The 13,488-nt window shown below is 37.3% G+C and overlaps 1 protein-coding gene across 3 annotated transcripts in view; it reads right to left on the reverse strand.

The window, feature by feature from the left end:
- Nucleotides 1-5,859: 5,859 nt before the first annotated feature.
- Nucleotides 5,860-13,488, reverse strand: part of PDS5B (PDS5 cohesin associated factor B) — a 105,351-nt gene continuing 97,722 nt past the window's right edge. For all 3 annotated transcript variants that reach the window (XM_085061707.1, XM_085061696.1, XM_085061691.1), the window contains 2 exons: nt 11,686-11,827; nt 5,860-10,832 (listed from right to left, as the gene is read on the reverse strand). In XM_085061707.1, coding sequence (XP_084917833.1) covers nt 10,797-10,832; nt 11,686-11,827 — 178 coding nt within the window. In that variant the 3' untranslated portion in view covers nt 5,860-10,796. The remainder of the gene's footprint in view (nt 10,833-11,685; nt 11,828-13,488) is intronic.

Here is a 13,488-nt window from a genome sequence, read left to right on the forward strand (position 1 = left end):
CAAGAGACTATTTTCTCCTTGGGCAACCTGATCCCTTGCCTTACTGATCCCATTCTGGTTCATTTGTCTTTAAAAGCTTCTCCTTGCATCCAGTCTTATACCCAGGTTCAGTGTCTGACTTTTTTTCTCTTCCACCCACCACACGTTACTGTGAAAAACCTGCGCCCATCATCTCAGTATCCTCCCTGCCAGTATCAGCAGGCTGCTCTTTGCTCTTCTCCGAAGCTATGCTGCAAGCCCAGCTCCATCAGCCTCCCCACACAGAGCCTGTGCTCCAGGCCTGACCATGGTGGTGGCTCTCCACTGAACTCACAGGAATTTATCAACTTCTTAGGGTGCCAAACCTGAGCACAGAATCTAGAAGTGGTCTAATAAGTACTGAATAGAGGGGATAATCACCACCTACTAATCACCTGCTTGCTTTGTTCCTATTAATACATGCCACAGGATGTATACCAGCTCCCCTAGCTGTTTTTCAACAGATCTGCTGCCCAAACTAGTCAGTCCCCAGCCTTGCATCATGGCCAAGGGTTCTATCTGTGCAGGGGCTGGATTTCCCATGGGTGTTTATTCAATTTCAAGAGGTGGTCCCATTTCCCCAAGGATTCTAGGTGTCTCTGTATGCCAGCATGCTGACTGCCCCCTTCCACATTCTGTCATCTGGGAACTTCACAGGTGAGCACTCTGCCATCTCCTCTAGGTCACTGACAAAGACATTAAACACAGCACATCCCAGGGCAGATCACAGACAGTCTTTACCGCCGACCTCAAGGGAGAGTAGACCTTGAACCACTGCTCTCTGAGCCCACTCATCTAACCACTGTTTCTGCCCCTCTGGGTGACTGAGACCTCCTAAGCCAAGAACTGGGCCATCTGCAGGTGTAAGAGAAAAAAAACCAAAAAACCACAAAAACAAAAACCAAACAAAAAATCCCCAAACAAACAAAAAAACCCCAAAAAACACCCCACCATGTTTTGGCGTATGAGCAGCCAGAATATCCATTCCTGTCTCATCTAATTCAAGTAGAGCCTGGCCAAAGAGTTCCCTTGGACACAAACTCACTAAGCTGAGGGAAGTAAGTGACACCACATTGCCAGAATCTAAATCCATTACCTGTCTTCTTTCAGTAACATGAATTTATACTGCTTCCCTTCAGCAGAGAAAGTGTTGTGTGACTTGGTCAACACATGACTCTCCATGCAGTGTTCAATGAAGTTACTCCTCTTTGCAGAGGACTGAAATAGTTTTTTTATTTATAGAGACACTTTCTGAATAAATCACCAACCATCACCAATATCAAATTCACTGCATTACTTAAAAAGGACATGTGACTCTTCTTTTTTTCTGTGATATTCTCCTAGGGTTTGAAAAGTGTATTTATTCCCTTACTCCATTCCATCATTTTTCATTTATGAGATTTCCTCTTTCAGAACTCTGACTCTAAGCCACAGCAGATCTGTACTAACAGGTACATGTTCCAGTGATTGTGGGAGATGAACCTTCGTTCTTGGGGGCTGTTTTTAATTACCGCTGTTCATCAAAGCCTTATGGGCCTGTGAACATATAAAAAAGGGCAGAATGCATCTGTTGATGAGAAAGCAGGCAGAACGTTAAGGATTTTAGTCAGTCTTTTTCTTATGATAAACTTACTCTTCCCTATTTGTATTTGTGTCATTAGACACGACTGACACAAAGGAACAGTATAAAAGTAGATAATACAGCAGAAACATAAAAAGAAACTGAAAGGTATAGAAGACACAAAAATCCCGAACAGATAACAGGGTATGTGCTGATTATTTTATTTTCTAGCACATTGTACCTTCCTTCTGAGGAGTTTTCCACAGCTACTGCCAATGTTTTATTGAACTCAGATGCTGCCTGTTGTGTAGAGCAACAGTGAACTCCATTCTCCCATGAGGAACTGAACTTCTCCCTAGTTTGGTAGCTCTCCCCTCCATGGTCACTATTTCCACAGCAGTCTACAGTGTATGAAGAAAAGTAAGAATCATGGTTCAAACAAGAAAAACAAAATTCTTTTATGCTGAAGTACTGACACCTTGATTTCAAAACTTTTTCAGCACATTAAAAATGGAAATGGGCAAGAGGAAAAATAAAGAGGCACAACTCAACAGTCACTGGAGTTCTTAAAAATAAACATTGGCACAGCTGTGCACAGAAGCCAAGACCCAACAACTGGATTTTTCAGCACATACTCCCAACCTGACCTGTCTTACAAATGTACACATGACAAAACTGTTCTGTTTCAGTTTCTACTCTGTAGAAAATTAAAACATCAGGTGTTTCAGAAGACTAACAGCAGAAATGGCAGAAAGGAAACAAATGAATAACAATGGTTCTACATGGTTGTATTTCTCTCTGGCACATGAGACAGGAGATTTCCCCATGCCATACACAAAGCTGTCATGTTCTGGATTCTTACTCCTCTCATAGCCAGCATTTCAGCATCTCTCAGCTGCAGGAACGCATCAGCAGTAGATATCAAATGACAAAAAACCCAAGTAGAATGCTTGTGTCTCTCAAAGCTCACCCACTTTCTTCAAGTGAGTTGGCCTGCACTCCATAGAAATGTTACACCACTTTTAGTGCAATTGGTAGTTTAGCAGGAGTTTGCTACCACTAAGCACAAGTTTCTCAAAAAAACCCACCACACTCTGTCACATCAGTTTGCCAGATGACCCTCATCAGCTCTCATAATGGAACTTGTGTCACGAAATCCAGATTTGCAAGGGTATGGATGTATGCAGGTGCACAGGGGATAACCAGAATACAGCAGATCTTCAAGCACTGCTCCAAAAGTCACCTGAGCTCTGGCAGAACCCACTCTGACTGTCGACCTCCTAGAACTATTTCCCAGAAGGCCTGGACACAGACTACTATCCTGTTGTACAATCACTGGCTAGAAATAGCAGAGCACCTGGACAGAATGCCTGCAGGGGAACTGAACAGCTTGAGATGTCCAAAGGTCTGAATTTATGTGGTTATAAAAACCCCAAAACAACAAAACATTGAAATGCCTTTTGATATCAAGACCATGACAAACAAATTACACCTAAAAGCAAAAGGCTCACAAGAAAAAGATTTAAAGATTTGAAGTAATTTCCTGGCAGAGATGAAACTCCCACTCCTTTTGAAATTAACACAACAGAGGAATGGAGAAATGTGGCTGAAAGACTACAGAAAAGGATGTGAGGTTGAGTATCTCCCTGTATCTAGCAGAGGCAATAGCTATCAGGAATATCACATTGCATTAACAGGAATATGGAATCCAAAGATTCAAACAGGGGATCCACCGTGAGAAACCCTCCAGTTGTCTCAGTCATTCACCCCAGAAATTTTAACTGAGGAACACTTTGGCTATTTTTTGCCTTTATAACAAAATGGGATGCCCCAGCTACTTAACAGTTATTTAGAAGTCCTCATCAATCTTGAATTTAAATAGGACAGTGGGTCCGAAGCCAGGATGGCTACAGTAATAAGGACTTCTTTTTCTTACATAAACAGAAAACAATACAAAATAAAGCCAGGTTCCAAATTCAGTATCAAATAGTAGCACAGAAACTAAGATGACAAAGACACAAGTTTTGAAGAAATTAATGAATTAGCTGTGGATTTAAATTGTTCTCATGTTACACCAAATATTTTATCTAAAGTAAATATGATAGCTCTAAATGACAGTAATTCTGTGTCATGGCCATCTCTCACTTCCATATTTTGTTTAAATGTAGAAGTTGAAAACAGGCAATGGATACTGACCAGATATTAATAACAGTTATAAAAAGATAAACAATAAAAGTAGCAGAGCAACATGAAAACAAAATTAAGTTTTAGCTCCTTACAGAGATTAAATTCTATCCCATGCAGAATTAGTGTAATATACCATAGCCTGTTATCACACACTTGTCAGGACAGTACCCAAGTAGATAACCAGTAAGTGTTGCTGAAGTGATAGCTAGTTCATGAGTAACTTTTCTGGTTCTTTCCATGACTACAAAAAATGGTTTGGCAAAACTTTATCTTCCCTATTGCAATAGTCTTCATTTTCTTTCACATTGCTACCAAAGACTTGTCTCTTCCCTAATACCAAGAGTGAGAAAGAGTGAATGGAAACTTGTGCCTGAATCTCCCCATATTCCTCCTTTTGACTTTACAAAACAAAGTATATTTGAGAACACATAGTTGGCTACTTATGTTTCAGGGGAGTCTTTACTTGCCATTTCACTGGATAATACAGGCCAGATATTGGAAGACAGCTTCATAATTTTGGAGAAGTAGCATAACCTATAACCTTGGAAGGAGCTTGGTTCACTAGATTTTGGGAAAATGAAGTCTCAAAATGCAGCAGCAGTTGAACTGCTACTTCTCTCAAGAACTCCCAAACCTGTCCACACATTTTTCAATATGCCTTGCAGTCTGAGGACTGCTTTTGCTTTACAACTCAATGGCTGTGAAACAAGCAGCATGACAGCTGCATTTAGAAACAAATTATCCCGAATTGGAAAGAAACCATAAAGATCATCAGGTCCAACTCCCTGCTCTTCACAGAACTCCCTAAAAATAAACTTCATGACCAAGAGTGTCATCCAGATACTCCTGAACTCTGTCGGGCTTGTTGCCATTTCCCCAAGGAGGCCACTAAGCACCCTCAACAAAGAGCCCATGTCACAAACAAGAAAGATTCAGAAACCTGGCTGACTGGGGCTCACTGAAAGCAATGAAAAGCAGCAATGACTGAGCATAGGACTCACACTGTCCTCTAGAAGAGGACATCCATATGCAAAGGAAGGGGAGAACCATCCCAGGCTGCTAAGAAAGTATACTGAAATTAGTAAGAAAGATAATCAGATAACCAGGGTTTCACAAAATGCTGCTAAGAAAAGAGGTCACATTGAAAGATTTAATAAGAGGCACTGTAGGAAACATCATTCCAATGGTTAAATGCTGCTATCTGCAATGTGGACCTGTGCAGGCTGTTGCTATTAGGCAGCTTTGAAAGCTCATTTCCTGATGGCTTATGTCTTGACCTCTTTTGCCCCAATTTTAGCATTGCACATATATGAATGCCGCCCTACTTCCTACTTATGGAGGTTAGAATCTTCTTTTGCCAAACTATTCCAAATTCCTTACTAATGACATATGCCCCCAGCAGTAGCCATTGCCCTCTTTTCACAAACACTCTGGGCTTTAGTCTCAATTCTATCCATGTTCTTACACATTGTCCTCCAAATCAAAGACAGCAACATATCCTCAGTTCTCCTCTCAATTAAATATTAATGATAATGTTATCATCACCAACTTAGTTTTCCCCATCACAGCTTTCCTGTTGAGTAGAACACTCCTAGAACACAGGTCACCTGGTATCGAGTAACTGCATTCCTATCTCACTTATCCACTGATTCCCTACTCTTTACTCATCTCTCCAGCACCTTTCAAATCAGTAACTCATTTCTAATACCCCACTTTTCACCCAACCACATGCCTGACCACACTATTGTTTTTTCATCACCTAAACTATACAGATTATAGCAGAAGATAAATAAAACTATCGTTTTTTCTCTCCCTTCTCCAGTTATTCATCTTTTGAAATGGTCATTGAAGGACAAGAGTAAATGCCTTTTGGGCAAAACACAAATGCAGTTTATACTGCATTTCAGTGTGTTGGCAGTTCAAAGACTCCAAAAAATGTTAATGCACATTACACTCACGTAACATGTTACTGCATCTATAGGTACAGCAATAAAAAAATACCCAACAAAAGCCAACCCCCTAAAACATCTTTGCTTAAAATTAACACCTCATTCTTTTATTAAATAAGGATTAAAAACTCTTCTTCAAATATCTTTAGTTTACAAGAATTTAATTTTGCTGAATAGAAATATACTACAAGGAATACAGGTACCTGCAAGTTAAAAGTGTACGTCCCAAAAAAACCAGCTGTTCCCAACCAGACTATTTCAAGGTGCTGTGATCTAAGAGAAAGTTGCTTTACATTAACAGTTTGTCTTTCCAATATATTAAAGGAAAAGCTTTCTAGGGTGAGATGGTTTCATTCTAACACAATCATTTATACACCAACTGAAGGTACCACTATTAATATTGCTACTAAGTTCACATGTTCTCTTATACTGTATATCGTAACTTGTGCAATTGTCTTCTACCTACAGAAAATTAACAAAAACCAACAGTACTGGCACAGTATTACAGAACATATTATCTAGAGCCATCAGCTCACTGAATCTGTTCAGAACCACATACAAATTTGTGACCTGCAATTTTTTTTTTTAATAACAAAATTAAGTTGCCAAGTAAGCAGGCACTTTCAGTAATACTGCTTTGATTTGCAAAATACTGCATTCCTTTGTGCCTACATATGTGAGGTAGGATACAAGCATGGGAAACAAAACTAGCCAAATCAAACACCTTATGTTATCCATCCTTCAAAGAGCCCGCACGTTAAAATAATTCCAACATACTACGTAATTACTAAAATACTGATTTGCAGGGCTAGAAAACTGTACTTGAGAGGCTTTCTTCCTTCTTACATAGATATAATGCTGCTGTTTCAGAAGAATATACAATATACATCTTCATTACAGAAATCAAAGTGCTACTAAAAACCACACCATGACTGTAGTGAGGCACTGAAAAAAATGCAAAGATGAAAGCTCTTCATTACTGTACACACTGCACAAGATCACGTTTAGCCTGCCCACACAAATACAATGGCTCTTGGAGACCACTGTGATCAGATCTTTTAGACAGCAGCATGTGAAGAACTTGAAAGGAAATTGCATGAAGGTTTTTTCTGTATTTCTATGCTAGTTGTCAACATCCAGCTTCTTACTTTTCCATGATCAACCAAATAGCAGAATCTGTACTGTACACAATTGAGAGGGCATCCTAAGGATGTTGGAAAACTTACTGACACGACAGGATGTTTCCTTGTCTGTGGAACAGAAGTCACTTTTGACAGTGTTATGAAATTGCACCTAAATTAGTAAACATCTTTTGTAAAGGCAACATCCAACAAAGATGCAGAGACTGGAATAGGCAATCTATGAGCACAACAGGAAAAAATAATGTATTCAGATTCTTCTTCTACTCCTGATGGATGACTGGTCTTGGTGAAGCAAATTTTGTCATTTTGGTCATTACAGAGCCATCAGAGTAGCAGGATGGCCATCTAGAACTCAACTTAGTCATGTGTGTTTGTAGACATATGGCTTTATCAAACACAGTGGCATACCTAAATGTGTCTCTTTAAAAAAGAATTTGTAAAGTATGTACTGCACCTACTTGGAGGAGGTAGAGATGTATCAATCTCTACACTATATATATTTAAACACAGATAAGTTTGTAAAATTATTCCATCCACAAACTCAGAATTTTGCTGGTATCCTGTTTTAAGATCCTCATACTCTGTGCTCAGCTGGGAGAATACTCAAACAAGGTTCTTGCGTTGCACTCATATTTGCACAGGATGAATGCATTTAAGGATTAACCCCACAGAATGATAGGGATATAAACTTGCAGGATCCAAAACCTACCATGTGCATTCACCAAAGCAGACTTGGATAATCTGTCAAAACCAACACACGCAAATAAAAGCGGCAAGAAAACTGCACACACCTCTCAAGTTTGGTGGTGTCTTTTCTAGAGTATCAGATGACAAATGCTATGCCAGAATAATGTATTTAGTATTCAAGTCTTAAGTTTTTGCAAGTTACTCACAAACTGAGCATGTTCATTTTTGGTGAAAACGTCTTTAATATTAATCTCTTTTTGTAAACTAATGTTTTTGTTCACAGAGATCAAAATGTCAAAACAGCAAGTGTCAAAATATTTGAAAAAGGGTTCAATTTTGCTAGAAAATAAAGTCAATTGGCAGAGTCAACTATATTTAATACAGGATTCTAGATTATCTGAGGTGGAACAGGAATAGTTACATTAGAACTTTCAAATACTTTCATGTTTCCTTCCTATTAGTGGATTAGCTAGCCCTAAATACTCATCATCTCAGTTGGTGACAAGTAAAAAAACACCATGCTTCTGGAATCAGTGAATTATTTTAAGACACTAATATCAAGATTACAATCCCTGTTTGGATCTTGCTTATGAACTACAGATCACTGAAAGTTTCCTGTTGCACTGCAGCAAGAAAAGGAAATTTAACAAAAGCTTTATTTGCTGCAAAGTACAGCAAGATACTTCGGTAATCTCACAAAAATGTCATACTGGAACTTGTTACAATGAGTTCAATTTGATCTTTTAATGTAATACAGTACATTTTTATAAACTTAACATTATCATTGCAGAAGAGCATGCTAACTGAATGTTAGCAATTTATCTTTTATACATAATTATAATCTACTGTAGCTACTGTAAGCAGATCTCAAAATGTTAGTACATAAAATATTCATTTTCTTTATATGAGATGAGAATGAAATTAGAAGAAGTTTGAACATAAGAATGAAATATTTGCTGAGTCTATTTCTCAAGAAATAATGAATTACACATTATTACCCAAGAAATCAACATTTAAATTGCAAAACTATAGTTTAAATTACCATAAACATTATGATCAGTAATGGTGCATCAATATTCGATGAAGTTTAACCTAAACATGTTTATGCACATAAAGCCTCAAGAGTCTGCAGCAGTTTCAGCATTAATTTTTCATATTTTTGTATAAAATTGACTTAAAGGTACATCTTCCATAAACGTTTTCAGTGCAATTCTGTCAAAGAGGAAAATATAAAGCTAGCTTTCAATCATTTTATACCATTAAAAAACCCTCAACAACTTGCATTTGCACTGCTGAAGCATAAGTAAGCCAGTTCCATTGTGCCAACCATTTCCAAGTGAATTCACATCAACCATAATTGCCTTTCTAGGCAGCATTTCCCCCACATATATAGGTAAAAACGTTGAAAAGCTGAATACTGAAAGAGGGGGAAAGTTGAGGCAGAATAATCTAGTTTATAATACCTTTTCCTACTGGTACCAAAAAAAAAAAAAAACATAATGAAAAAATTCTAAGGGTTGCTTGCTTTATTAGGATCATATAGTTTGGAAATCAGTAAATCTGTTTTTTAGTATTATCCTTTCCTATAATCTTTACAGGCAACCTTGCAACAATAACTTATTTATTGATGGGTTATATGAAAATGCTCCATTATTCAATGAAATAAAATTTTCTTATTATTTCTAGGTTAGAAATTGATTTTTCATGTGTTGTCAACTGTAGGGAACAGCACCTGAAATTATAATGTGTGCTTGGCTAAGCAGAGTATAGTAACTGATACATTTTGGTTCAAAGACACAGTTTGTAAACTGTAAAACTGAACACAGGATGCTGCTCTCTGTATTTTGTTTCCTTTTTTGTTTTACAGATCATAACTAAAAAAAAAAACCAAAAAAACAACACAAACCGACCTCTCTATTGTAGCACAAAATAAAAATGGAGCTTCATTCAAATCTTGAATACCTTGACTGTAATAATTGACAGCTGGTTATTCAACAAAAACTTAGCTCTTCATACCAAAAAAATTTGGCTCAAAAAATAGAAACAAAACAGAAAGGTACAATAAACTCTCAATAAAAGGATCTCTCATGAGGCAACCTACCATATACTACTGCTAGATACGAGTTTCAAAAAAAACATTACATCCCATTTTCAGCACATTTTTCATAAACATGCAACTTCACTATAAAATACAAAACACTTGGCTCTCAAGAACAGCTTTATAAAGACACACTGCATCAATAAAATTTCTCTTTGTGATTAACTTTACATTGTAATAAGAACTGTATTTTCACTAATGTTTATATATCAGATTTCATATTATAATGTAGTAATAATTTGCTCTTTGTGAACATCATGTTCAGAAGGAAATATCTATACACATTGACATACTAGACTATTAAAAACTCAGTTACAGAATTTTATTGATACAGTAGATTAATAAAAACTGATAGGAGAAGATAAAATGGGTAGGGTATTCAGTACATTATTTAATAACACACTTTTAAAATTAAAATATTTTAAATCCTTTTTGAATTTTCAATGCCACTACAAGTCCAGAAAAGTCTGGCATCAATACTGAGGTGTAAAGCAAAGCTTCTTTCACAATTTGCATCTCTTGTATTATTCTATCCAATATTGTTCAACTGTAAAAGAAAGTAATCTAGCACCTCTGATGATAAGTAGGTGCCTGAACGTAAACACTAGGTTATATTAATGAAGAAAACAAAAGTCTTTTTTTCTTCCTCTTCTTCTCAACAAATAGTGGCAAAAGAAAGTGGCACTATTTGTTCAACTGAATTGTTTTTCACAGTTAAATGTCAACAAGAGTACAAATACGAACACTGACAGATATTGCTTGAGATCAATTGTCAACAAACTCTGTTCTTTTTTAAAATCAATCGATCCAATAAACAGTGGGTACTGTCAGTTTAAAGCCGCAGATAAAAGCTATACAAGCACTTTATAAGTCAGAAACATTAAAAAAAGAACTATTTACAGTTTTCTTCTTTAGTTCATATGTCTACAAAGCCAGCGCACATTACACTTCACAAAAATCCACAGTTAATGATATCAACATGTGTGTGGCTAAAGCTTGTGACCTAGAGACTGCAAATGCAGGGGCAGTAAAATAGGTTTTATCTTTTTTTCAGCAACCCCGTTTATGCACTAACAGCTTCATTCAGTCTCAAGCTTTATATTAAATGCACTCTTCAAAGCTTTCACCTTGAAGGCTGGTAACTACATGCTCACTCATCGTCTTTCCCTTTTGGAAGTTCTGCGACGGACCTATTTGGAGAAAAGATATTTTAAATGTTTTTACAGACAAATTTTGAAAATTCAAGAACAAATACATTTTATAATAGAAAAAACTGCTCAGTCTCACTCAGTAATATTTAAGTAACTGTGTACAGTGGCCTTCATTACTCGTTTTGTCACAAGTACAAGTCTTAGTCAATGACCAGGACCTAACTTCATTTGATAGTACTGAGCCAGTGTCCTTAACGAAATTCAACCTAATCCAGTTTCCTTTCTCAGAGTTTTCATACACCCAGATGCTCCAACCATCAGCTGTATCCAAAAGTGTGAAGGCATTCCCAGTTTAGTTTTCAGTATGCCTACAAACATTGCCAATGTATTTGCACAAAATAAATATAAAAGTGAACTCATTTTAACATATGCTGGTAAGACGAAGAAATCGCTTTAGGATTCTGTTACAAGACCCCATGCTTATTTTCCAGTACTATTCATTTTGTGTGTTTGTTTTGTGTAAAGAAGCTTTATTCACTATTACAATCTAGATGAGAAGAATGGGTAGGAGTTACCTGGAAAATAATTCCTATTAAATTCTACACAATTCTGGCATACAGACAAGAAAGGCTGACAGATAAGAGGGACAGAAACGTAAAGATACTTGACAAAAAGTAGTATTTTCTAAGAAATGCAGCTTTTCTGGGAAACTATAGTGCAGCTCTACTACACAACAGTAGCAGCTGACAACCACCCCATTCATTTTTAAAGGAGGAAGGTTAAGTTCTAAAAACAGGAGAAGTCATTGTAAGAACAGAGACCATTCTCTGATCATCAATACACAGAGGACACAACAACAACTCACAAAGAAAAGCTCAGGCATTTCTCTTACATTGATTGTGGAAACTTCCTCTTCTTCCATTACTTCTTCCTGGGGAATGTCATCACTGACTGGTGAACCACTCTGAAAAACATCCATCTCTTCACTGGATTCATTTTCTTTACTGGCTGCTTGTTTGGAACGTCCCGCACGGCTATAATGAGAAGGAAAATAAAGATCAGCTTTCACAGCACGTGTTTATCCGTAATACATATAAACTATATGAGCAAACTTTCTACTTGATAAAAACAGCCTTATCATTTCATGTTACATAATGCTACTGTCTTTTACACTTACCTAGTTCACCCATGCACAGAACTGAAGTGAAACTAGAAGGCTGGACAACACCATTTGAAAACAAAATTGTTCCATAATAAACAGCTAGGAGCACAAGGTTAAACAATTTTGCCTCTATACACATGGCAGATTTTTCTCTTTAGTGCCACAATACAGGCCATAAAAGGTTGACAGAACCAATGAACAGGAAAAGCCAGCCACCCAGAGACTGAATACTATTTGTTGGTTTTCTCTCTATTCAATTCCATGAACAGGTATACTCTACTTCTCCAGGACTTTATTCACAACAAAATTTGAATAACTGCTTCTATGTTTTCACAAAACTAGAAGAACCCATATTGTTACTCATGAAATTAACACTATCATGAACCTATGCACAAATCTTTCAAGCTAGCTTAGGTATAATCAGGACAATCAGGACCAATTGGTCAACAATATCTTAAATTGTCTGTGCTGGTTATGGGCGTTGTGCCACAAGCCAAAACCACCCATTTGCTTAAAATGAGAAGTAGCTGACATCCCTCGCCTTAAAAAAAAGCCAGCGACAGATGTATCTAAAACTCCACAGCTGCACTCACATTACAGTAGCACAGTTCAGAATCAAATCACTGAATCATCCTGTTTACTGCAGGTGCAGTCCTGATGCACCCGAAGTTGATGACACTTCGGTTGAAATGAAACTGGAAACTCAGTTCTGGGCAGACAACAGACAGACGTCAATGTCCAGTGGGGGCACAGATCCAAAACAAGTGTATGCTGATGCCATCACACCACAAAAGTGGTAGGAATTTTCAGTCCTGAGAACCATGAAAATCCAGACAAAATAAAACCTCTCAACTGCACAGCAACTGCAGTATTTCAGAACCAACCAGTATGCCATGGCTTAACACAAATTAGCCCAACTATGTCTTCCAAGACTGATAGAGGCAACAGAATTGAAAAGGAAGCAGAAGAGTTATTCACAAAGCAACTTCCTCTTTTCACATATCACAAAAATAAGCCTGTTCACATGTCCTAATTTGTAACCCAATTTGCTATTAGAAACAGGTTATACATTATTACCCACAGGATACACTATCACCTCATACACAAAATCCCAAATTCTTATGCCAAATCCATTCCCAAGGAAGCCAGAAAGCTTTAAGTGTTTGGTTTAAATACATTTATCTTGTGGTATACAGTGCTGGCTCAGTCTAACTTTCTTCAGTTAAAACTGCTGGAGATTACGGATGTAGGAGAGGGTGAAAGGTTTGACTACAATGCACTTTGAAGGCTGAGAAATTACTACTGTCTCACCTTTTTCTTGCAGATTTGGAAAAAGAACAGTCGAAATATGGGATGTTTGATGAAACAAACAAAAACAACGCAAATTTTTTTTTTTTTAATGAAATCTAGAACAGACCAAACAACTCTGAACCCTGAAACAACTTACTTGGGCTGCTCACATCAGGAACAATGCACATACATACGAACAAGAGTTATGCTTGTTACTGATCACGGGCAGTGATATAGCTTATT

This window comes from Lichenostomus cassidix, chromosome 1, assembly GCF_008360975.1.
Source record: "Lichenostomus cassidix isolate B80296 chromosome 1, HeHo_3.0, whole genome shotgun sequence".
In the NCBI taxonomy this organism is placed as follows: Eukaryota; Metazoa; Chordata; class Aves; order Passeriformes; family Meliphagidae; genus Lichenostomus; species Lichenostomus cassidix.